We start from the raw sequence: 24,532 nt of genomic DNA on the forward strand, positions 1-24,532 counted from the left end.
CAAAAAGATGGCCATTTAGGAAGTGGGCTCTCACCAGAAACTGAATCTTCTGGAACCTTGATCTTGGACTTCCAGACTCCAGAACTATGAGAAATAAATTTCTGTTTTTTATAAGCCACCAGTCTATGGTATTTTATTATAGCTGTTGGAAGAAACTAAGACAACTGGCTTCATTTTGTTTTCTATATGGGCTACTGACCAAGCTTTCGTTTGAACAAAGGTTCTATAGCTAACAAAGATGGAAAACCCCTAATATTAAACATAATCTCTAGGAACATAGAGAGGTCCAGCAGCTGTCAGTGGCAGACCCTGGGTCAGAAACCAATCTATAACTATAATGGGAGTGCTATTTGCAATAATAATACATTGAGGGGAATAACTGGTAAATTTGTTTAGAGCTCTGGCTAATTTTCTGCTCAGTGACCCTTTTGCTCCCGTTTAGTAAAAATCTTTAAATATGCGCTTCATAATTCATTTGAAAGCAAAATTTGCCTACGAAGCCATGGTGGGTTCCTTTGGTCATCCATTCTCTGTGCCTTTGCTATGACAGGAAGACCCACATCGCGGCTAAAGGCGTATTTTTTTATTTTTCACTTTAACTGACTTTAGGCACCATGTGGGTGCATTCTGGCTATGACTTTCTCCCTTCTGTTTCCAAACGTAAGATACTAAATTCTAAAAAGTAAATAAATTAGGAATGTGGTCTGAATTGCTGTAGTATCATCATAGGACTTCAGCAAATGTCTATTTCTTTCTCCCATCTTCCACGGAGGGTTATCTGATTCCTCCATAAGTCTTGCTGGTATATGCACTGTCCACGTACAGTCATTGGAGCAAACATGGTTCAGGTGAAATATTAGTATTCTAAAAAACATTCTGAAAACTACAAAATAAATAACGCTTTGGGCACTGTTTGGGAAAGTTTCTGTGGCAGAATGACAAATTCTACAATTTCTGTAGCAGAGATGGAGAAATTCACTGATTCCAGTTCATGCTTAGTAAAGCATTCACAGTGTCTTGCTGTGCCATGCATAAACCCTCAAGTCACTCTGTCAGGGATTTGTAAGACTGTAGAGCAGAAAACACAGCGCCCGTGAAATACTGAAAAGGCAGACTTGTAGTCCTTCACACCCTTGCCCCCTAATTGAGTTATTTGTTATTCCGACGCAGAAGACCACGGAGCAAACCCCCTGCCCTGGGATCAGAGGGCACCCTCTGCTTTCTGGGACTGGTGTGCTGATCTGAAAGGTGCCCTCTGTTGACTTCTCCCTACTTTCTTAGATAGCTTGGTCTTTGCACTTTTGCTTTCTAGCCGGACACCTTGTGCTCACTTGTTCCTCTCAATCTTCGTGAACCACCTAGATTCTGATCCCATCCCCTTATGCCACCTAGAGTCTTCCTGGCCTTGACCTCTAGAGAACTGTGTTTCCTGCCGGCGTTTGCCTCTCAACAAGGCTTCTGATTGAATCTTGTCCAGTCCCAGTGGTGTCCTTACCTAGGCTAATATTTATAAACACATAACTAGAGTAAGAAACATGAAAACAAAATCATTTTCTTTATATGGCAGGAGCCTTGTATCTCTGTTGGCCTTGACGAATGAGTGAATGTCTAACTGTATGAAAGGATAGTCACTGAAGTATCAGTGGGCAGGGTGGACATACAGTCCACAACGAGATATCAAAGAGTAAAACAGAAAAACCTGATCATGGTGTGGTTGATGTTTTTTAACTCCACCTTCTGATTCTAGGATGCACACTGGGAACAGAGGGCTTGTGAACAAGGGAAGTTGTCCTCCCCATGAAAACTCTACAAACTGTTTGCTTCCTGTAGAAGCTGGGGTAGTCTAAATACACCTCCTCAGGATTTTAGGGCAGGGCTGGGAGATGAAGGCTTTTGGCTTGATTCAGTACTTGAAGAATGAACTTGGACTCCTTCCAGATGGAGAGACTGAGAACCCACTATAATTAATGTATTACTTGTTAAACAGAAGTGACTATCTTTTTTTTTTTTTTTGCGGTATGCGGGCCTCTCACTGCTGTGGCCTCTCCCGTTGCGGAGGACAGGCTCCGGACGTGCAGGCTCAGTGGCCATGGCTCACAGGCCCAGCCACTCCGCGGCATGTGGGATCCTCCCGGACCGGGGCGCGAACCCACGTCCCCTGCATCGGCAGGCGGACTCTCAACCACTGCGCCACCAAGGAAGCCCCAGAAGTGACTATCTTGATGTGGATTAGCTTAAGGTGTGGATCAGTAGGACGGAAGAGTGTCAGGAAGTGACACAAGACTGGGAGAAGGAGAGACCTCACTCAAGGTAACATTTCCTTATCCTAAGGATGTCATCAATCCTCTTTCAGAGAGAGTGTATAAATCCAAATACAGTGGGTATGTGTTTATATATATATTTGTTGAAGTGAACAGTTTTGCAAACTACCTTCATTTCATAGGGTGATTAATTTATTAAGGGTTTATGCATGGAGGGTCTGCTTTCTAGGATGACAATAGTTTATATTTTTGAGCATGCAGAGGCTCTGCTTTAAGCATGTTACATGGACTAAGCCACAGACTCTTCAGAGTAACCATATGAGAGGAGTATTATTATTATCCCCATTTTATAGATGAACTTGAAATACTGAAAGCTTAAGTAGCTAGTGGAAGGTACGATAGCTAGTAAGGAGAAGAAGCACAGTTTGACCGTAGGCAGTAAGCCTTCAGAACCTGCAACCTAAACCATTATACCACACTGCCTGTCATTACAGTCCCGAGTCTGAAGAGTTTCTGGTGGATACATGGAGGATGTTAAATTGACAGTCTTCTATCTTCACTTAGCCTAGGACCTGGAACTCCAAGCCTTGGCTTTTGTAGGGATGTATGGGTTCAGGATTAATTGTAAATTAAGTTCATAAAACCTTTTTTTGGAATTATTGAGTACGGATGTAATTACTGTAATGACAGCAAATGCTGTAATTATGCCAAATGGCATCATTTGTGTAAATGTGGTGCATATAAGGAAATCACTAGATTGCATAATTGTAGCACCAGGATGAGGTTGCAAGATTCCTTGTTAAATTAGATAAAGATGTGTGTAACCACAGAGCACAGATTTAACTCTGATGGTGAAAGGAAGGAATTATTTAGAGTTTGGTCAAGATAAAACAAATTTCATTTAAAATACCTCTTTCAAAATCACATGCATCACTAAGTGGTTTAACTAGGCCCAAGTGAGACTAGTTTTCCCATCTGATATTCTCTGTGGACCAGATGAGCCGAATGCTAAATGAGGACATGCTTGGTTGGAATGTTCTGACAGCTCAGCTGCTCATCACCAGCTCCGGTTTCCTCATCTGTCTTTGAGAGGAACCTGGAGCTCAGGCATATTCCAGGGCTCAATAATATTTTATTTTCACTTGTCTTCAAATAATTTTAAAGCCATGTTATTTAATTAAGCCAGTTATTGCACTTGAAAAGTATGCAAAATTATATCTCCATTTCTAAAATGAGAAAATCAAGCAGTTAAATAAATATTTCCTCAGTAAAAGAAAAAAGGGAAGCAATTAACCCAAGAATTCCCTACTCACTGGCCAAACCAGGGGCCACTGCTGTCTGAGCTGCTTACTCTGAGAGGAATGAAAAGTAGGTGGAAGATGTGATCCCCTGAGATTTTTGTTTTGTTTTGTTTTTGTTGTTACTTGAATCACTTTGCTAAGCTCTCTGCCAGTCATGAGTTTTAGCCATTCCAGTTAGGGTCGACTATTCTAACACACTATAGGATGGGATCCCAGAAAACCAGTCCCAGGTCTTGGGACTTGGATAATTACTAGTTTTAATCTAACGGCAAGTAAAGATCATCTCTAGCTGGGAAGGCAACTTGGCTAAACTTGCCTCACAAAAAGATTATTAAAATACCAGCCTTCTGGTACCTTAGCATCAAAATTTCAGGACGATTCATAAAGAAACTAGGCCCAGAGAGATTAGGTGATGGCAGAGTTCACCGGTTTCTGAAGATTCAGAAGCACCACTTTGAGTGATTGTCAGGTTTGGTAGGAAAAAAAAATTTTTTTCACACACAAACACACACACACACACATATTTAGCTCTGTATACATTAAAAAGTAAATATAAATACACAAATATATATATACAGGTACATTTCTTGTGGACCAGACTTAACTTGCAGGTCAAGACCTCTGGGCTTATAATTTGTACTGTTTTTAAAAATTCAATGTGATAAAAACGATAGTATTTCTGACAGGGGGTAAAACAAAGTTTTCTAAAGTATTTTCAGTACACCATACTGAAGAGTGTTGATGCTCATTTTGTAAAAATATTAAAAAACAGACAGAATTGTCTTTATAGGAAAGTAAGACAAGTTATTCTTACACAGAGGATTTGCTCTTTTGACATCACAAATCTCAGAGAAGGAAGAGATTTTGAGGTCACCCAATTCAAATCTTACTTAATGGAATTGTAATAATAACTAGCAGTAAAGAAGTAGAATAATTTCAACTTACAGGCTTTGGAGTTTTCCATGGAGAAAAGAAACCTGTAATAAAGAAAACAATATTTGAACTTTGAAAATATATCCCACTACCACTTACGGGTGGCATGATATTTAGATAACTGCAAGTTATTTTAAATCGGTTAATAGCAAACAACAACAACAAATTCTGCCTGGCTGCATAGTTTTTTTCAAGGGGGCCCAAATAATTTTATTGGAATTATATTAATGATTCTAGGAATATTTCCCTATTTGGCCTGAAGATTCTGAAGCCCAGTGACAGTGAATAACCGTGCGGCAAACGATCAGTCACATTACAAGAGCTAAGACTGAGTCATCCTTAGGCATTTGTGTGGCACAGCCTTAGCGGGAGAGGGAGAAAGAATACAGATAGAAATTTAGATATTTAAAGGTTAATACCTTTGCTTAGTATAAGAAATAATTCTGCTTTATGTACCTGCTTTGTGTGGTTAAAAATCAATCAACAAGCCTTCATTAGTCCTAACTTTAAAAATAATGTATATACATATATTATGAATTAGATTCTATTATTATAATTGCTTATGGGCCTTTTCTCCCACTGAGATCTTCTCTAGAGCAGATATCTATTTTATTATCCCTCTACCCTAGTGTTAGCCCAATGTTTTTCATGAAAAAGCAGCTCAAAATGTTTGTTAGTTGACTGACTAATGTATCATCAAAGCCAGGCTTTTTTCAGCTTATTGAGCTCTTTCAATTATCACAGATGGTGCGACAATGGGACTGACGACCTTTAAGATAATTAGAAGTACAGATTAATTCCTTTTTCTTTTTTTCCCCTTTATTGTTATTATTTTATCATACACTGACCCTAGCAAGCCAAAGCATGATCTAGCATACAAAACAAAATTACTTTCTTTTCACATCACCTTGTCCCTCTTTCAACGATTTCACTCATGTTCATGTTAGGTGGTGTCTGATAAAATGCCTAATAAAAAATGGAATGTTGAAAATATGCCACATAATGTTTACAACCTTTAAAAAACTGGGACTGGTACAAAATGGATTATGTTTTTCAACTGTTCCCATTTATAGGAAATATCTGAAGAATGTAGGCACAATTATCTAGAAGTTAAAGCCATCCCACTCAGTTATGGTGTAAATACTAACTGCATCTCAGCGCAACGTTGTGAAGAGCTGATGCTGCATTTTATGAAAAGAGCGAAAGTATGTAAATCCATTATGTTCCTCAGCTTTCCTTGAAACACAGAGCTAAATTTAATGCTTAAGTATAACAACTATCTTACTAAAGGAGATGGGTAGAATTAGCTCACTTTCTCACACACTCTGTATGTATGTTCTTGTATCTCTTTCCAACTATTAAAAAAATTCTGTTCAATATGTGGTTTGATTATAATTTAATTACAAGGATTTAATCACATCCTTTTGCGTAACAGCTGAGAGTAAAACTACAGATAAATAAATACATTTCTCTCTTTAACTCATTCTGTAAAATGCCAATGAAAACAATTTGACCATTAATTAGAAAAGTGAAAAGCACTGTGACCTATTGGCCAATTAACGATTATTTTCACTGAAGGATAAAATTTGTTTGCTGTTTTATGGAACTGCCGGCACAGTTCTTTTGAGAAAAGATGTCATTTACACATTCTCACAATGTCAAAACATTCAATTATTTCCTCTACTTTCTCTGCGCTCCTCCACTTTCTTCTTCTCGCAGTGCCAGAACGGATTTTGAGTATGTGCTGCCTTACATTTGTTAGGTGCTGGGAGTTTCTTAGACTTACAGATGTATTGAAAATGGTTCCTTTTTATGGAGCTCTCATCTCCACGTGGGGCCTTATCTTAAAAGATGATTATTCCTCCTATAGAAAACGTATAATCATCAGACCTCTCAGTAGTGATGGTGTCAGAACTAAAATGGCATAAAAGGGACATTAGTCAAGATCAGACGAGAGGACCGTTTAATTTGACCACCTATCATCACAGGCACTTTGGCTTCCCCTTCTTTTGAGGCTGTTTGATTCCGTCTGACCTCAGACCACTGGCACGAACCAGGACTTCTTCACTGCGCCCATTATGGCAGTTTCCGAAATACGTCTAATGATGAGCTGTGCCTAGGAGGCTTTGGTCTCTGAAGCAACAGTTGCCCTTTCTGAGTCATTGTCCAAAAGAAGCTGCTTGCCTCAGAGTAAGTAATTTTAGGTAGTAGAAATAGTATCAGAATAGATTTCCTTAAAAATAAATAACTTACGTGACAGAGCTTCTCTGGCAAATTATCAATCATGCTATAAACATTGAAATGAAGATGAATAGAAAACATCTATTTTGGGTATACCCAATTTGGCTCAATTAATCGATAAGGTCAAGTTTTCTATCTGATTAATCTCCAGTTTTCTGGTCAACTTCATTGGAAGAGCTACATAAACACTATAATAGTGTGGGTCAAATTATTATATATTATAAATATATGGTAACCTTTTGTAGGGTTTACCCCTCTAAGAAATCTAGTCTATTCCAATTAACATAAAAAAAACACTTAAAACAAAATAAAAACATTTAAATCCTTATTTCTGTAATTTTTCTTTTTCTGAAATCATTCTGGTTTGACCCAGATCACAGAAGACAGGCTTGGTGTGTTGAGACTATACTTTTAGGTGTCTCACCACCTACCTTCACAGGGGCATAAGAATAGGGATATAGATAACTTTTTCTTAAGCCTTTCAGAGCTGATAGTCCTTTTTACAAAGTCAAGTTCATAAATAAGAGCTTTTTCTTTAAAATGCTAATAAAGCTTCCTTTATATTTTAGTTTATTTCTGGCCTTTATTTCACCTACTTCTACAGAAAGCGGAATATTACATTTCTCTTATGGAATTAAAATTTCTTTATAATGACTTGACCTCTGTTTTCCATACTGCTCATTTATTGAAGTGTGCTTGTGTGTGTGTGTGTGTGTGTGTGTGTGTGTGTGTGCGTGTACAAATGCAAACATTTATTTAACCCTAACTCTGAGACAACAAAAGTGAAAGACCTCAAGATACAGTTTTTAGCTAAATGAAACATGAGTAGGGACATTTTTAAAAGGGAAGAGAAAAAAATGGGAAAAGTTAGATGCAGCCAATAAGGAAATTTTGATGCATTTAATATGAAGCACAAAACTCAATTAGATCTCTAAAATCTGTCTTCTTTAAAACAAGAAATAAAACTAAAATATATTTTTAATTCCTCATGTAAAAGCACAAGGAGATGGACAGAGAAACAGAAACAGTGCAAATAGCTTAGAGAAGAAATTCTGGTGCCTGAAAATGCAAGAGCAGAGAAGACAACACCAACTTCATACTGAAGTTTAAATTAAATTCTATATGTCAACTAAATACAATTTTTAATAAATTACAGGAATACGGTTACCAGATAAAATATAATATGCTCAGTTAAATTTGAATTTCAGATAAGCAATGAATGATTTTGTAGTATGTCCTGTATACTGACTGCATGCGACATACATTGCATAGGACATACTTATATTGACAATTATTTGTTTATCTGCAAATCAATTTAACTGGGAAGTCTGTATTTTTATTTTTGCTAAATCTGAACACCCTGTATAGGGAACACTTTATATATGACCTGGGTAACCAGTTAAAAATAAAAACACAATAGTAATGTCTGCTGTAGGTAATATCCATTCAGTTAAGTAAAAACCAAAAAAAATTTAGTATTTCCTATTCTTGCACCCCCTCCAATGTTTTCTTGCTAGGAATCTTGCTTTGGGAGAAACCTGAGAACATTCTATGCATATCATTGGATTGTGTTGGTCACCTGTTCATCAGTAACAATGTTTGACTGAGGTCTCACCTCACGTGATGCAAACTCTGTGGGGACAATGTCAGTGTCACAAAGGACCGTTTTCAAATTGTGTGATGACTGGCTAGCAACACTGCCTTATCCCAAGGGGAAAGTTCCACAAAACCACAAAAGTGGTTTTTCAGAACCTACTTCTCCTGACACATGATACTCAAAATGAAAGAACATCAATATAGTCACCGCAGCTCTGAAGGGAGAGTCATTTGTGAGTTGCATTTGCATTTGTGAGTTGTTTGGTAAGAGTCTTTTTTTTGTTTGTTTGTTTTTTAAAATCATTATTCACAGGGCCCATCACAAGATGACAAACTTTCTTAAAACCACCCCACTTCGAATAAGGGATCAAAATACAATAAAGAACAACTTAACAGAGAATCCCAACATGATATCTTCAATTTGGAATAACGTCAGGGCAACTTTTTGGGATTTCTAGTAATTTTCCCAAACAGGACTAAATCTTTCAATATGCCTCTGTATTCCATTCGATATACTGAATGAACTACCGTTTGCAGAATGTGAAATGGTTTCTTCTTCAACTGAAGTACCTGCTACAACATATGACTCTGACTTTGAAAACTATCATTAGTTTCATGTATTTTATAGAAAATTCTACAGTTACTACACGTGACAGAGATGCAGAGGAAACACTTTCTATTTCTCTCTTTCTTTAAGCAACAAAAAAAGAGTAGGGACCTGTTTCAGTGAAGATGTTCATGACCTGAGTTATTAAAAGCTTTGTTCTATTTTGCTTGAAAAACAAGACACAACAATGTGAATATACTTAACACTACTGAATTGTTCACTTAAATATGGTTAATATGGCAAATTTTATGTTATGTATGTTTTATCACAATTTAAAAAATAAAAAAGCAATAAAAAAAAGGAGGAAAAAGAAAGGGAGAACAAAAGTATGCAAATATCACATGAATGTGAGGGAAAATAAAGAGAGAAAGTAAGAAAGAGAATTTTTTTTTTCACAGTCCCTGTGGCATCCTGCTGGAGGACAGGAAACTCACTTGGACACTCGCACAGACCCTTTCACCTCTTAAGTTATCCTTTCTTATAAAGGATTGTAAGCAATAAAGGGGATTCATGTTCCTACTACATCCTGAAAGTATTTCAGGGACAGTGAGAAACTTCCAATAGAGGAACTCTTTTTTTAAAGTTTCCCAAAGAGGGGAAAAGCCCCAGGGTTTTAAAAATCTCCAGTTAAGGCTCATTTAAGGGAGAAAAATACCACTAATAAAGTTAATCTTTAATTTAAAGATCCTCCCATTTCCCCACAGCCTGGCAAATTTTCCATCACAAATTCAGCCTTTGGTAAATCTAAGCCAGCAGGGTAATGAGCTAATTTCCATTAAAACTAGTTCAGTGTTATTCACTTTTTTCCCGGTTTTTGACTGATCACGTATTTCTTATTAAAATTCATCAAATGAGTTAAACCCCACAGTTCCTTTAGATAATTTGTTTAAGCTATTTTGAATCAGTAAAAAGGCAATTTTTCTTAATGAAACTGATCTAGGCTAAGAAACGGCCTTCCTATTAAAGATACTGCTGGTGGTACCCTAACCTCACATCACCATGTTTCAGCCAAGCAAAATATTCAATTTGCAAAGAAAATTTCGAATTAGTGGCCATCTTTGGCTTACAGAATCTCTTTTTATGTGGAGAGCTGAGGCTTTCTCTGCAATGTTTTAAAGATGGTCCTTTCTGCATCTTTTGAATAAAAGTGTTTTTCTTATAAACACTACAAAGCTGTTTTCAAATGGCCGTTTCCCCCCAAGGCTTTGTTCTTTATGGAGAGAGCAATCCGACCATTTCAAGTAATCCCAATGAGTGTCTAGAAAGGATAAGCCTGCACATGTTGTCTTCTGATAAACTCAGTTACATAAATGATATGTTCAAAATAAAGCAGGCCAGGTAGATACCCTTGAATGGGAATAAGGGAACAGACTGGAAGAGGAAGAATTGTGTCAGGGAGGCTAAAACTCAGAGTGAGGTGAGGCTTGCTGAACATATTAGCGACTACAAAGGGCTTTTTCTTCATGTTCTGAACAAGACCAAGGGCACTGAAGAGAGAAACCTCTCTGTGCTTATGGTGCGCTATAAACAGCTGGCAAAGGAAATGCGGAAGGATATCAGTCCTGCAAATAGAAAAGCCCAATTCTGAGAGTAATTTTTTTTTTACAATAACGAAAGCATAGCACTGTTCTTTGTTTTTTTTTGAGAAACCAATCTAGAAACATCTTTAAGTAATTTGAGATTAAACATCTTAAATTTAATCATTAAATTACATCAATATTAAATAAATATTTATTGAGTCGTGTGTGTCTCACAAGCACCACAGATTCAACAGAGAAAAATGGAAGCTTTGGCCTTCCCTCCCCACATCACTTCTCGTGTGTTCCCTATTTTGGAAAATTTCACTTGCCTTTCCAAGTTTTAAAAACAGGAACCTGAAAGTCATTCTTAACCTCTCTCTCTCTGCCTCGCTTCCTTATCACCAAATTCTGTCTATTCTACCTCCAAAATCTATTGCAAATCCACTTCTCTCCATCTCCACAGACACCATCATAATCCACACTCACCATCGTCTCCTACTTCAACCGAAGCAAGAGCAAATTTGCGGATGCCACAGAATCTGATCACGCTTAAAATCCTTCAATGGATTCCCACACATTTGTGATAAAACACAAAACCTCCAAGCCTTTATATAACTTTGTCCCTACTTACTCCCCAGACACCTCATGGGTTATTGCCCTTCACTCACTGAACTTCCTTGAATAAACCAGGCTTTTCTAACCACAGGGCCTTTGCACAAGCTCCTCTGTTTACCTACCCTTTTTTTTTTAATTCAATCGTTTTATTTTTTTAAACATCTTTATTGGAGTATAATTGCTTTAGATGTTGTGTTAGTTTCTGCTGTATAACTACCTACCTCCCCTTTTTAACCCTTCACCAAACTATCTCTGACTCCTTCTTTATGTGTCAGCTTAAACACTACCTCCTCAGGGAAGATGTCCCTGACCTTTCATTTTAAATTGAAGTTCTCCACTATAATTTTTCATTGCCTCCTCTATTTTTACTTTATATGGCACTCATCACTATTTATAAATATATTTATGAAATCATATTTATGTAATTGTATTTGTGAGATTAGGTTAATGCCCATCTCCCCAACTAAAGTATTAATTCCATTAGGGGAGAAATCATATCTATTTTGTTCACAGTGTATTCCCAGTACGTAGCACAATGCTTGACACACAGTAGATACTTCAATAGACATATGTGATGAATTAATAATAGAAGTGAAGAGTGAGGAGGGCAGCATGAAACAGAGTCACAAGATACTAAGGAGACTGATGAGGCATGGTGATTTGCTGGGGGTGGAGGAGTGGTATAAAGGAGAAGATGAAATCCATGAAGACTTCTAACTTGGGAAACTATATGGATGATGGTGTCATTAGCTAAGGCATGAAATACAGGAAAGAGGTTTCTTTGAATGGAGTCTAGAAAGTTGGGTAATGGGCAAAATGAGTGTGAGGTGCCTTTGGGAGTTTGGGTTTGTATGTAGCTGAAATACATTTTGAAGTTTGAACCAAAGTTAATTTGGGTTCAGGTGAAGACAGGTAGTAGTTTGCTCTCTTTTCCGGTGCTCAGTAGGAGTGTCGTGATTAGAGATATGTCAGGTAAAACTTAAAACGATATACCAAATTTGTGTAGCATGGGAAGAGAACTCCTATGGGTATGAATGAATGTCTGGGAGCCAAGTAAACAGAATCACCAGAAATACTCATAAAACAAGGCTTTAAGTGGCTTGTGAGACGTGAGTGTCACAGGTGGCCTCAGTGGAAGCAGCTGTTAGGACAGAGACAGAAATCAGATTTCAGGGGGTCTGAATGAATGGAAGGCGAGGAAGTGAAACTGAGAAGTGGCTATGAGATAATAAGGCTGCCCATGAAGGGAAGATGCATACATTCAGATGAGAAGGTACCTGAACAGAGTCTGAAGATTCAGTAGAAAAGGGGATAATTGGTGGAATTATTTCATGATGAGATGAGAGATGGGATCTAGAGTGCAAAGGGGAGCAATTAACCTTAATTAAGAGAGAAACAGCATCCAAGTCCTTATCAAGAGGCTGGAGCAGGTCTATGAGGGAAACCTCCAGGGTCTACACCATGGAGCAGGGATGGGACTGAGTAGGAGAATTTACTCACAGTGGGTGAAAGTGGCAAAAACAGTGGGGGTTTGTAGGGGCTCAGGGTATGCAGGGAAACTGGAGGAGAGAACAAAAATAACCTGTGTCAAAATGTTTGCTTCAGAGGGATGAGACAAAGATGCAAACAGAAAAATAATTTCTGAGACAGTATTAGTGGAAAGGTCGTGCACACAGGATACGAGGTAAAACTGACTTGGGCTCTAGTACCAGCTCCACCTGCCACTAGTTACATCATCTCACACATACTTGGGAGGGCGTGTACACCAGGACTAACTCCCAGGCTCTGAGTGAGACTCTGGATTTACTCTGAGGCTCATGCCTGGGTGGCCATTCCCTGATCTAAGGCTCAGATTCCTTATCTGTAACAAAGTAAAGACAATAATATGGATTATTGCAGGGGGAACTAAATAAAAATGCACTTTACATTTTACCAATTTAAAATGGCACACTGGAGAGGCCAGACAGCAGAAGCAAGAAGAACTACAATCCTGCAGCCTGTGGAACAAAAACCACATACACAGAAAGACAGACAGGATGAAAAGGCAGAGGGTGATGACCAGATGAAGGAACAAGATAAAACCCCAGAAAAACATCTAAATGAAGGGAGATAGGCAACCTTCCGGAAAAAGAATTCAGAATAATGATAGTGAAGATGATCCAGGACCTTGGAAAAAGAATGGAGGCAAAGACCTAGAAGATGCAAGAAATGTTTAACAAACACCTAGAAGAATTAAAGAACAAACAAACAGAGATGAACAATACAATACGTGAAATGAAAACTACACTAGAAGGAATCAATAGCAGAATAAGTGAGGCAGAAGAACGGATAAGTGACCTGGAAGACAGAATGGTGGAATTCACTGCCGAAGAACAGAATAAAGAAAAAAGAATGAAAAGAAATGAAGACAGCCTAAGAGACCTCTGGGACAACATTAAGCTCAATATCATTTGCATTATAGGGGTGCCAGAAGGAGAAGAGAGAGACAAAAGACCCAAGAAAATAGTTGAAGAGATTATAGTCAAAAACTTTCCTAACATGGGAAAGGAAATAGCCACCCAAGTCCAGGAAGCATAGGGAGTCCCAGGCAGGATAAACCCAAGGAGAAACACGTCAAGACACATAGTAATCAAACTGACAAAAATTCAAGACAAAGAAAAATTACTGAAAGCAACAAGGGAAAAACAACAAATAACATACAAGGAACTCCCATAAGGTTAACAGCCGATTTGTGAGCAGAAACTCTACAAGCCAGAAGGGAGTTGCATGACATATTTAAAGTGATGAAAGGGAAGAAACTACAACAAAGATTATTCTACCCAGCAAGGAACTCATTCAGAATCAATGGAAAAATCAAAAGCTTTACAGGCAAGCAAAAGCTAAGAGAATTCAACACCACCAAACCACTTCTACAATAAATGCTAAAGGAACTTCTCTAAGTGGGAAACACAAGAGAAGAAAAGGACCTACAAAAACAAATCCATACCAATTAAGAAAATGATCATAGGAACATACATATCAATAATTACCTTAAACGTGAATGGATTAAACGCTCCAGCCAAAAGACACAGGCTTACTGAATGGATATAAAAACAAGACCCGTATATATGCAGTCTACAAGAGACCCACTTCAGACCTAGGGACCCATAAAGACTGAAAGTGAGGGGATGGAAAAAGATATTCCATGAAAATGGAAATCAAAAGAAAGCTGGAGGAGCAATACTCATATCAGATAAAATAGACTTTAAAATAAAGAACGTTACAAGAGACAAGGAAGGACACTACATAATGATCGAAGGATCAATCCAAGAAGAAGATATAACAGTTAAAATATATATGCACACAGCATAGGAGCACCTTAAAACATAAGGCAACTGCTAACAGCTATAAAAGAGGAAATCGACAGTAACACAATAATAGTGGGGGACATTAACATCTCACTTACACCAACGGACAGATCATCCAAACAGAAAAGTAATAAGGAAACACAAGATTTAAATGACACAATAGACCAGATAGATTTAATTGATATTTACAGGACATTCCATCCAAAAACAGCAGATTACACTTTCTTCTCAAGTGTGCAGAGAACATTCTCCAGGATAGATCATATCTTGGGTCACAAATCAAGGCTTGGTAAATTTAAGAAAATTGAAATCATATCAAGTATCTTTTCCGACCACAATGCTATGAGACTAGATTTCAATTAGAGGAAAAAAATCTGTAAAAAATACAAACACATGGAGGCTAAACAATACGTTACTAAATAACCAAGAGATCACTGAAGAAATCAAAGTGGAAATCAAATAATACTTAGAGACAAACTACAATGAAAACATGACAATCCAAAACCTATGGGATGCAGCAAAAGCAGTGCTAAGTGGGAAGTTTATAGCAATACAAGCCTACCTCAAGAAACAAGAAAAATCTCAAATAATAATCTAACCTTACACCTAAAGGAACTATAGAAAGAAGAACAAACAAAACCCAAAGGTAGTAGAAGGAAAGAAATTGTAATGATCAGAGGAGAAACAAATGAAATAGAAACAAAGAAAACAACATCAAATATCAATAAAACTGGGCTTCCCTGGTGGCGCAGTGGTTGAAAGTCCACCTGCCGATGCAGGGGACGCGGGTTTGTGCGTCCGGGAGGATCCCACATGCCGCGGAGCGGCTGGGCCCATGAGCCATGGCTGCTGGGCCTGTGCATCCAGAGCCTGTGCTCTGCAGTGGGAGAGGCCACAGCAGTGAGAGGCCTGTGTACCGAAAAAAATAAATAAATAAATAAAACTAAAAGCTGTTCTTTGAGAAGATAAACAAAATTGATAAACCATTAGCCAGACGCATCAAGAAAAATAGGGAGAGGACTCAAATCAATAAAATTAGAAATGAAAAAGGAGAAGTTACAACAGACACTGCAGAAATACAAAGCATCCTACGAGACTACTACAAGCAACTCTATGCCAAAAAAATGGACAACCTGGAAAAAATGGACAAATTCTTAGAAACGTATAGCCTTCCAAGACTGAACCAGGAAGAAACAGAAAATATGAACAGACCAATTACAAGGAATGAAATTGAAACTGTGATTAAAAATCTTCCAACAAACAAAAGAACAGGAACAGATGGCTTCACAGGTGAATTCTATCAAACATTTAGACAAGAGCTAACACCCATCCTTCTCAAACTCTTCCAATAAATTGCAGAGGGAGGAACACGCCCAAACTCATTCTATGAGGCCACCATCACCCTGATACCAAAACCAGACAACGATACTACAAAAAAAGAAAATTACAGACCAATATCAATGATGAATATAGATGCAACAATCCTCAACAAAATACTAGCAAACAGAATCCAGCAACACATTAAAAGGATCATACACCATGATCAAGTGGGATTTATCCCAGGAATGCAAGTATTCTTCAATATACACAAATCAATCAATGTGATACACCATATTAACAAATTGAAAGAGAAAAACCATATGATCATCTCAATAGATGCAGAAAAAGCTTTTGACAAAATTCAACACTCATTTATGATAAAAGCTCACCAGAAAGTTGGCATAGAGGGAGCCTACCTCAAAATAATAAAGGCCATATATGACAAACCCACAGCAAACATCATTCTCAATGGTGAAAAACTGGAAGCATTTCCTTTAAGATCAGGAACAAGACAAGGATGTCCACTCTCACCACTATTACTCAACATAGTTTTGGAAGTCCTAGCCACAGCAATCAGAGAAGAAAAGGACATAAAAGGAATACAAATAGGAAAAGAAGAAGTAAAACTGTCACTGTTTGCAGATGACATGATACTATACATAGAGAATCCTAAAGATGCCACCAGAAAACTACTAGAGCTAATCAATGAATTTGGTAAAGTTGCAGGATACAAAATTGATGCACAGAAATCTCTTGCATTCATATACACTAATGATGAAAAATTTGAAGGAGAAACTAAGGAAACATTCCCATTTACCACTGCAAGAAAAAGAATAAAATACCTAGGAATAAACCTACCTAGGGAGACAAAACAACCTTTATGCAGAAAACTATAAGACACTGATGAAAGAAACTGAAGATGATACAAACAGATGGAGAGATATACCATGTTCTTGGATTGGAAGAATCAATATTCTAAAAATGACTATACTACCCAAAGCAATCTACAGATTCAATGCAATCCCTATCAAATTACCAATGACATTTTTTTTACAGAACTAGAACAAAAAAATCTTAAAATTTGTATGGAGACACAAAAGACCCTGAATAGCCAAAGCAGTCTTGAGGGAAAAAACAGAGCTGGAGGAATCAGACTCCCTGACTTCAGACTATACTACAAAGCTACAGTAATCAAGACAGTATGGTACTGGCACAAAAACAAATATAGATCAATGGAACAGGATAGAAAGCCCAGAGATAAACCCATGCACCTGTAATCAGCTAATCTATGACAAAGGAGGCAAGGATACACAATGGAGAAAAGACAGTCTCTTAAATAAGTAGTACTGGGAAAACTGGACAGCTACATATAAAAGACTGAAATTAGAACACTCCCTAACACCATACACAAAAATAAACTCAAAATGGATTCGAGACCTAAATGTAAGACTGGACATTATAAAACTCTTAGAGGAAAACATAGAAAGAACACTCTTTGACATAAATCACAGCAAGATCTTTTTTGATCCACCTCCTAGAGTAATGGAAGTAAAACCAAAAATAAACAAATGGGACCGAATGAAACTTAAAAGCTTTTGCACAGCAAAGGAAACCATAAACAAGACAAAAAGACAACCCTCAGAATGGCAGAAAATATTCGGTAATGAATCAATGGACAAAGGATTAATCTCCAAAATACATAAATAGCTCACGCAGATCAATATTAAAAAAAACAAACAACCCAAACAAACAACCCAATCAAAACATGGGCAGAAGACCTAAATAGGCACTTCTTCAAAAAGACATACAGATGGCCAAGAAGCACATGAAAAGCTGCTCAACATCACCAATTATTAGAGAAATGAAAATCAAAACTACAAGGAGGTATCACCTCACACCAGTTAGAATGGGCATCATCAGAAAATCTACAAACAACAAATGCTGGAGAGGGTGTGGAAAAAGGGAACCCTCTTGCACTGTTGGTGGGAATGTAAATTGATACAGCCACTACGGAGAACAGTATGGAAGTTCCATAAACAACTAAGAATAGAATTACCATATGACCCAGCAATCCCACTACTGGGCATATACCCAGAGAAAACCATAATTCAAAAAGACACATGCACCCCCATGTTCATTGCAGCACTATTTACGAATAGCCAGGACATGGAAGCAACCTAAATGCCCATTGACAGTTGAATGGATAAAGAAGATGTGGTACATATATACAATGGAGTATTACTCAGCCATAAAAAGGAACGAAATTGGGTCATTTGTAGAGACATGGATGGACCTAGAGTCTGTCATACAGAGTGAAGTAAGCCAGAAGGAGAAAAACAAATATTGTATATTAATGCATATATGTGGAACCTAGAAAAATGGTACAGACAAACCAGTTTGCAGGGCAGAAATAGAGACACGGATGTAGAGAACAGATGTAGAGAACAAATATATGGACACCAAGGGTGGGAAGTGGCTGCGGGGTGGTCGTGGTGTGAAGAACTGGGAGATTGGGATTGACACGTATACACTAATATGCATAAAATGGATAACTAACAAGAACCTGCTGTATAAAAAAATAAAATTTAAAATAAATAAATAAAATGGTACACTCTTCCATTTAATGGCTTTGATGCATTTTGAATTCTTTTTCTACAAAATAGAAGTCTGCCTTTTCAGAAAGGTATTCAACAATTTATTGTCACAACAGATGCATTTACTTTCTTCTCTTAGTTGTTGTAGGTTTTTAAAATTTATATTTATTTTTTCTGTTTTAGGCTTCGTTTTAAGGTCGTTTAAGATGTCCTTTAAGTTCTTTTAAGCTCCCTTTTGCTACATGGAGTACAGCTTGTTTTGATTTGCTTTGCTTTGCTAAACAAAGCAAATAATTATTTTCATCCCATTAGGATTTTCCATTAAGTTCCTTCTATCCTGGTTAGAGGAGTAAGGTAGCCCACTTTAATCTCACTCAACAGTGTCTTTGATCCACTAACAACTGTACCCCCAGTTTACAAGGATTATATCATAATTTTTTAAATGAATTGTTTCTAACTTTGCATTTTCCTGTAACTATTTATATAATAATTACTCAGATTAACCAACTAACCTGGTTTTAATGCTCACCATTTCCTTTTGCCAGCGTTCAGTAAGATATTCTGTGAGAACTGTTCCACATGTAGATGTATTTTTGATGTATTTGTGGGAGGAGGTTAGTTTCATGTCCTTCTCTTCCACCATCTTGATTCCTCCTCCCATAATTCCTTTTATACTATTATTTCCCCATTTTGGGGTTTTGAACCTTGGTTCTCTGTTAGTATATGTACTCAAATTTTTCAGAAATAGCATATGTTTGATGTTGTAGGTAGAATAGTGGCCTCCTAAAGAGGTCTCTAATCTGCAAAACCAGTACATGTATTACCTCACATGGCTAGAGGGGTTTTGCAGATCTGTTTGACATTAAGGATCTTGAGATAAGGATAGCATTTGGATCATCCAGGTGGGCCCAATTCAACCACATAAATTCTTAAAAGTGGAGAACGTTTCCTGGCTGCAGATAGAGATGGCAACTTGCCATTGCTGGCTTTGAAAATGGAGGAAAAAGGCCACAGGTTGTGGCTAGTTCCAGAAACTGGAAAAGGCAAAGAAATGGATTCGCCTCTAGAGGCTCTGGAAAAGAATGCTGCTGTGCTGACGTGTTGATTTTACCCAGTGAGACCCATGTCGGGTTTCTGATCCACAGTGCTGGAAGATAGTAAGTCTGTGTCGTTTTAAGCCATGAAAGTTGTAATAATTTATTATAGCAGCAACAGAAAACCTAAATACATGGTATCTTTTCTAAGCACTTGCATATGAATTCTAGTTTCATTAATAAATTCTTAGGTCACAACTTCTTTCTTTCAAAGATTGTGGGATTTTTCTATTGTCCTCTGACATTTTGTAATGTTGAGGACAAGCCTGGATCCACTCAATTTTTGTTGCTTTGCAAGAACCTTTTTCTTCCCTGAATAATTGTGAACTATTTTCTTTATCCTTTTAAATGCCTTATAAATTTCTATAATGTGCCTGAGTTTGAATTTGTTTTAGTGAAGTATTTCCTGGAATATAGTGACTGCACATGCTTCAGGCTTTCTCTGAAGTCTTTCTACTCAAGACGGGGTGTGAAGACCTGCAGTATCAGCTTTGCTTGGGAACCTGATAGGAATCCAGAACCTCAGACTCCAGACCAACTGAATCAACTCTGTAATTTAATGAGACACCCCCCCCAGTTGATTCACATGTACATTTGAGAAGTACTGCTCAAAGAATATTCCATTATTTGTAGATTTGATCTTGATTTTTCCTTTTTTTACGTTTCTCTTTAATTTCTTTTTCTCTTATTTGTCCAACAATATTTATCAAAAGTATGCTATGCCTCTCTCTCTCTTCCAAGGGGCTATAATCGAAACTTGTGGTTCACACTTCACTTCCTTTCCTCCTCCCATGGTTACTCAGACCTGCCCTCCTCTGCACCTTGCTTGGCCTCATGTTTGAGATTCTATATCAAGAACATTAATACTGGTAGAAGAGTGTTGTGCATGTGATTGCTGTTGAGATGGAATAAAGCTGGAGACCTGCTGCTCCGTAACTGTGAAACTCTTCAAGTGGGTCTCTACACCATTAATTTCTTGCAGTATCAGTTCTACCTGTTACTGATTCTAATGAACATCTTAATTTTCGGTGGTAACTTCAAGCCCCCAGATGTGTTTATTATGGCCTTTTTAATTTGTCAAGCATCACTTTGCTTGGTTTTTGCATTTTAGCCTGCTCTGCCCGTTTCTGTTTTTTCGAATGTTACATCTTCTAACATCTGAGGATTCCAAGCATGTTTTCTCAGTTTCTTCTGTTGCCTGCAGTAAATCTACTTCAGTGTCATGATCCTTCTCCTGATCTTCAAAGCTAATTATAATTATCCCCTTCTTACATGCTTAGCTTTCTGTTGTATGTTCCATGCTGGGCTTTACATTTTTGTTTTTGTAAAGGGAAAATTTTTCCAGATTCAGGCTCATGGCCTCCAGTGCTGCTCACTCAATTGTGTGAAATAATGCCCATTTTGGATTTCATACAACAGTGAACACATGTGCACAGCTTGTAGCTAGACTTCCACTGGCAAGCTTTGCTGGACCGTGGGGAGCCTTCTCTCTGACACAAGTTCCTAATTTTGTTTGCTTGGTTTGATGAGAAACACTTGTGTTGTAAAACATTTCGAGATGTTCTCTACGTACTACCCCGAAGGCTTCGTATAGTTCTGCGTCCGTCTTTGGTGCTTAACGTAATTGCACCACTGCTCCAAGAGGCAAGTGTTCATCACCCTTGCCTCTCTATTTTCTGCTATGCTGTGCTCTGGGATTTGAGACTTCAGAACTGGTTGAAAAAGAGTAGTTGGGAAATGAGTGACTATTTATCAGGGAAGAGGTTTAAGCACAACTAAGCAGTACCTGAGCAGTCTTATAAATGCTAGAATCTGTGAATCCCTGACATTTTCTTTTCTATGTTATCTGTGGCACTTTAGTGAGTAATTTGGAGAAAGCATACAGAAGATTCCTTCGCCTGATGTCATCTTACATAGAACTTCTTATAAAGAACAATTTTATTTCTATTTGTCTATATGTTGTATAGATAAATATAACATATATTATCTATTTATTTATTTATATATTGCTATTTATAAACTAAGGTCTGAAATATAGGCAGAACTGATGTTTATATCCTATTTCAACTAACTTAACCAGCTAAGGCTTGATCTTCATTTAGGGTTCTGGTACCCCTGATTAGCATCACTTAAGCACTGCAGGTGGACAGTACAAGTAGGATTGCCCTTGGAATGTATTTTTCAATCAATCACAAAACAGATAAAAATTTTGTTTGCTTTGTGGTGGGAATTCATAGTGCAGTTGAGTTTGTTTCTTTCTCTCCCCCTCCCACGCCATTCTTATCCCCCAGGTTCTCCTGTGGGACTTTGCATAGAGGGACTTCATTGACTGCAGTTTATGAATCAATGTTTTACATAACATGAAGGCAAAAGATGCCATTTTAGTTTGGGTTTTTCCAAAAGCAGACCCTGGCATGAGGACTCGGGTGACCGTAGGAAGCAGAAATGAAGAATGAGGAAAGTGAATCAGGGAAGTGAAATACTAAGGAGCGGATAATCACTGTGAGCACCTGGGACTGCCCATGTGGATCTTCTGAGAAGCCTCGGGGAGCACACATCAGAACTTACCTCCTGTGGAATGGCGAGGTCAGGGCCTTCATGTTCTGACTCTCCTCTCCTACTGGGGAAAGGGATTGCTCCTCACTGAGTATTGCTTTCACAGTGTTAACTTTCCCACTTTTGTGGGTTGTCCCTGCTTAAGGCTGAGGAAGCACCTGTAGTGCCACAGAAATTTCTGCGGCAGAGAATAAGAGATGCCGGTGCTTGGGGCAGGACTGTCAGTTGACTGAAAACATCCACAACTGCCTGTGAGCTCAGGTGAGCTAAGACAAGGAACAGCAGATCTCATTGACGAAAACCGGAGAACCTTATCTGTGGTGGCAGGAAAACCTAAATAAATATGCCCTTAGACTCATTATTTTTGGGGGAACAGAGGATTTACATAGCGTTAACATGGGGATGACAAATGAGTTCCAACTCTCATGCCAGCTCTGATCAACTGGCTGCCTACAGAGTTGGGCTGAGGAGGATTCTCAACAGCCTCAGCAGGAAATCAAACCTTTATCAATGAGCATCCCAGACATGGAAATGGGAGGACGGAGGGGTGGCATGTGAGCCTGTGGGCCATGTATTTGCCACCCTGCTTTACAGTGGAGACTATTTTTATTAATATCAGCGCTGAACGAGATTTCCTAAATGAAGTACAATTCTTTCACAGATTTGCCCTTTCAAAATGCACAGCATGTGGACTGCCTTTGGTTAATGGGAGAATTCTCCAATTAACATTATGAATAAGACTGGGATAAACTTCAAAGGCACAGCAGTTATAGGCATTAGCTTTGTCATTCTGCTACATATTTCAAGTAAACATGCTAATTTTTCTCACTGATACATAAAAAATGAAATAGTCATAGTATTAACCGTAAAATACAAAAGGGATCAAAGGCAAACAGTGGTCAACAGGGTCAGTGCTTGGTCATAGTGTCAATGTTCAGACAAGTGTAATTTGGGGGGTGTCGGTGAGAATATTTAAGTTAGCAAATTTCATTACACAGTACAGTGTTAACAACTATGGATGTGTTAATTAACTAGATGCGAGAAACCTTTTCACAATATCAAATCACCATGACATATAATTTCATTTGTCAATTATACCTCAATAGAACCGGAAAAAAAAAGCCTTGGAGGAAAATAGTCATTACATCAAGTGGGGAAAAAAGTGTAATTCATCTGTCATAATGTCTTGATGAGGAAAATATCACCATTTACCCTGGGACATGATTCGAACTGTTGATTCAAAGAATAAGTATAATATTAAATACACCTCAACTTACACCACTGCAATTCAACTTGATTTCAAGTCCTGTGGTTATTCCTAAATATTCCTCAATTCTCACCTCCAATGATGCATCTGAGTCCAAACTACCGTTAAGTCACTGCTGCCAATCTCCTTTCACTTGGTTCGGTTACACACAATGTAGTCACAGTAATCTTTTTCAGAGCCTAAATCCTATCATGTTGCTCCTATACTTAAAACTCTGTAATCAACTTGCTGGCGCTGGAAAGAACAAAGTGAAAATCCAGTATAGAGCCTGTCTGTTTCCCAACCATCTTTCTAGACTTGCCTTGCTCTGGACTCTCACCTGCTTTGCTTTCTCTACTTTAGTGTCAGAGACCTTCTTTTAGTCCCTCAGACCGTCCAGGCTCCCTCTCACCATGAGGTATTTGAACCTGCTTCCCTACCCTCAGCACTTGGTTTACCCGTTTATTGTTTAGATCTTGTTTCCAGGGTCCCTTCTTAGGCAAGGCATCCTGGACCTCTCTAAGCCACATCCCGTAACTAGAGGCTCTCAGCTCCATGAACCTCTCAACACTCCTCTTTCCTCCCATTTCCACGGCCAAGATCACTAATTGGTAAGAATATAGCTTCTTGTGATAACTCTCTCTCCCCCAGGCGTTTAAAATTCCCCTGACGGCAGGGGTCGTATCTGTATTTTTGTTCCTTCTTGATTCTCCAGTTCCTAGCACAGTACCTAGCATATAGCAGGCGGTCACTAAATATTTGGTGAAGTAATTTTAAAAAATGTCAAAGTGCATTTTTACTAATACTAAAAAAATTTAATTTCTGAGAAAAATCTTATTTCTTTAGCAGTTTATCATTTAAATGGTAGTTTGGGGTATATTGTCATATATTCCTTATGAAATCCCTGTGAAGAAGACAGGAAGGAATGATTACAAGCATCGTACAGACAACACACGTTCTGATGGTGTCCCGCCTACAGGCATGCAAGAGGGAGGTGGCAGAACCAAGACTCACTCACATCCTCTCTGACTCCAAGCCTAGAGTTTTTTCCAACAGTCTGTCATAGCACAATGACAGATTATTATGCAATCAGTAGACTAGTTAATTGCTATGATCTTGTCCTAAGATCTTCTAGATCAGCAAGTAGACTTGCAATATCTATTTGGGCATTACTTATTGGTTTTACAGTCAAATGGGACAGAAACGACCAGCAGCACTGACCACCTGAGGATGCATGACACTGGGGGCTATAGGAATGGAGGAAGAGTTACTAGGTACATCATGACCCAGTATGTATTTAT

General features: G+C 38.1%; 1 protein-coding gene across 1 annotated transcript in view; it reads right to left on the minus strand.

Moving 5' to 3' along the window:
* The window catches only part of MAGI2 (membrane associated guanylate kinase, WW and PDZ domain containing 2), a 1,340,884-nt gene that overhangs the window by 171,606 nt on the left and 1,144,746 nt on the right, over positions 1-24,532 (minus strand). Inside the window, exon 11 of the mRNA XM_029233155.1 lies at positions 4,508-4,539. Coding sequence (XP_029088988.1) covers positions 4,508-4,539 — 32 coding nt within the window. The remainder of the gene's footprint in view (positions 1-4,507; positions 4,540-24,532) is intronic.

This window comes from Monodon monoceros, unplaced genomic scaffold (genome assembly GCF_005190385.1).
Source record: "Monodon monoceros isolate NGI ecotype Baffin Bay Population unplaced genomic scaffold, NGI_Narwhal_1 Super_Scaffold_2, whole genome shotgun sequence".
NCBI lineage: Eukaryota > Metazoa > Chordata > Mammalia > Artiodactyla > Monodontidae > Monodon > Monodon monoceros.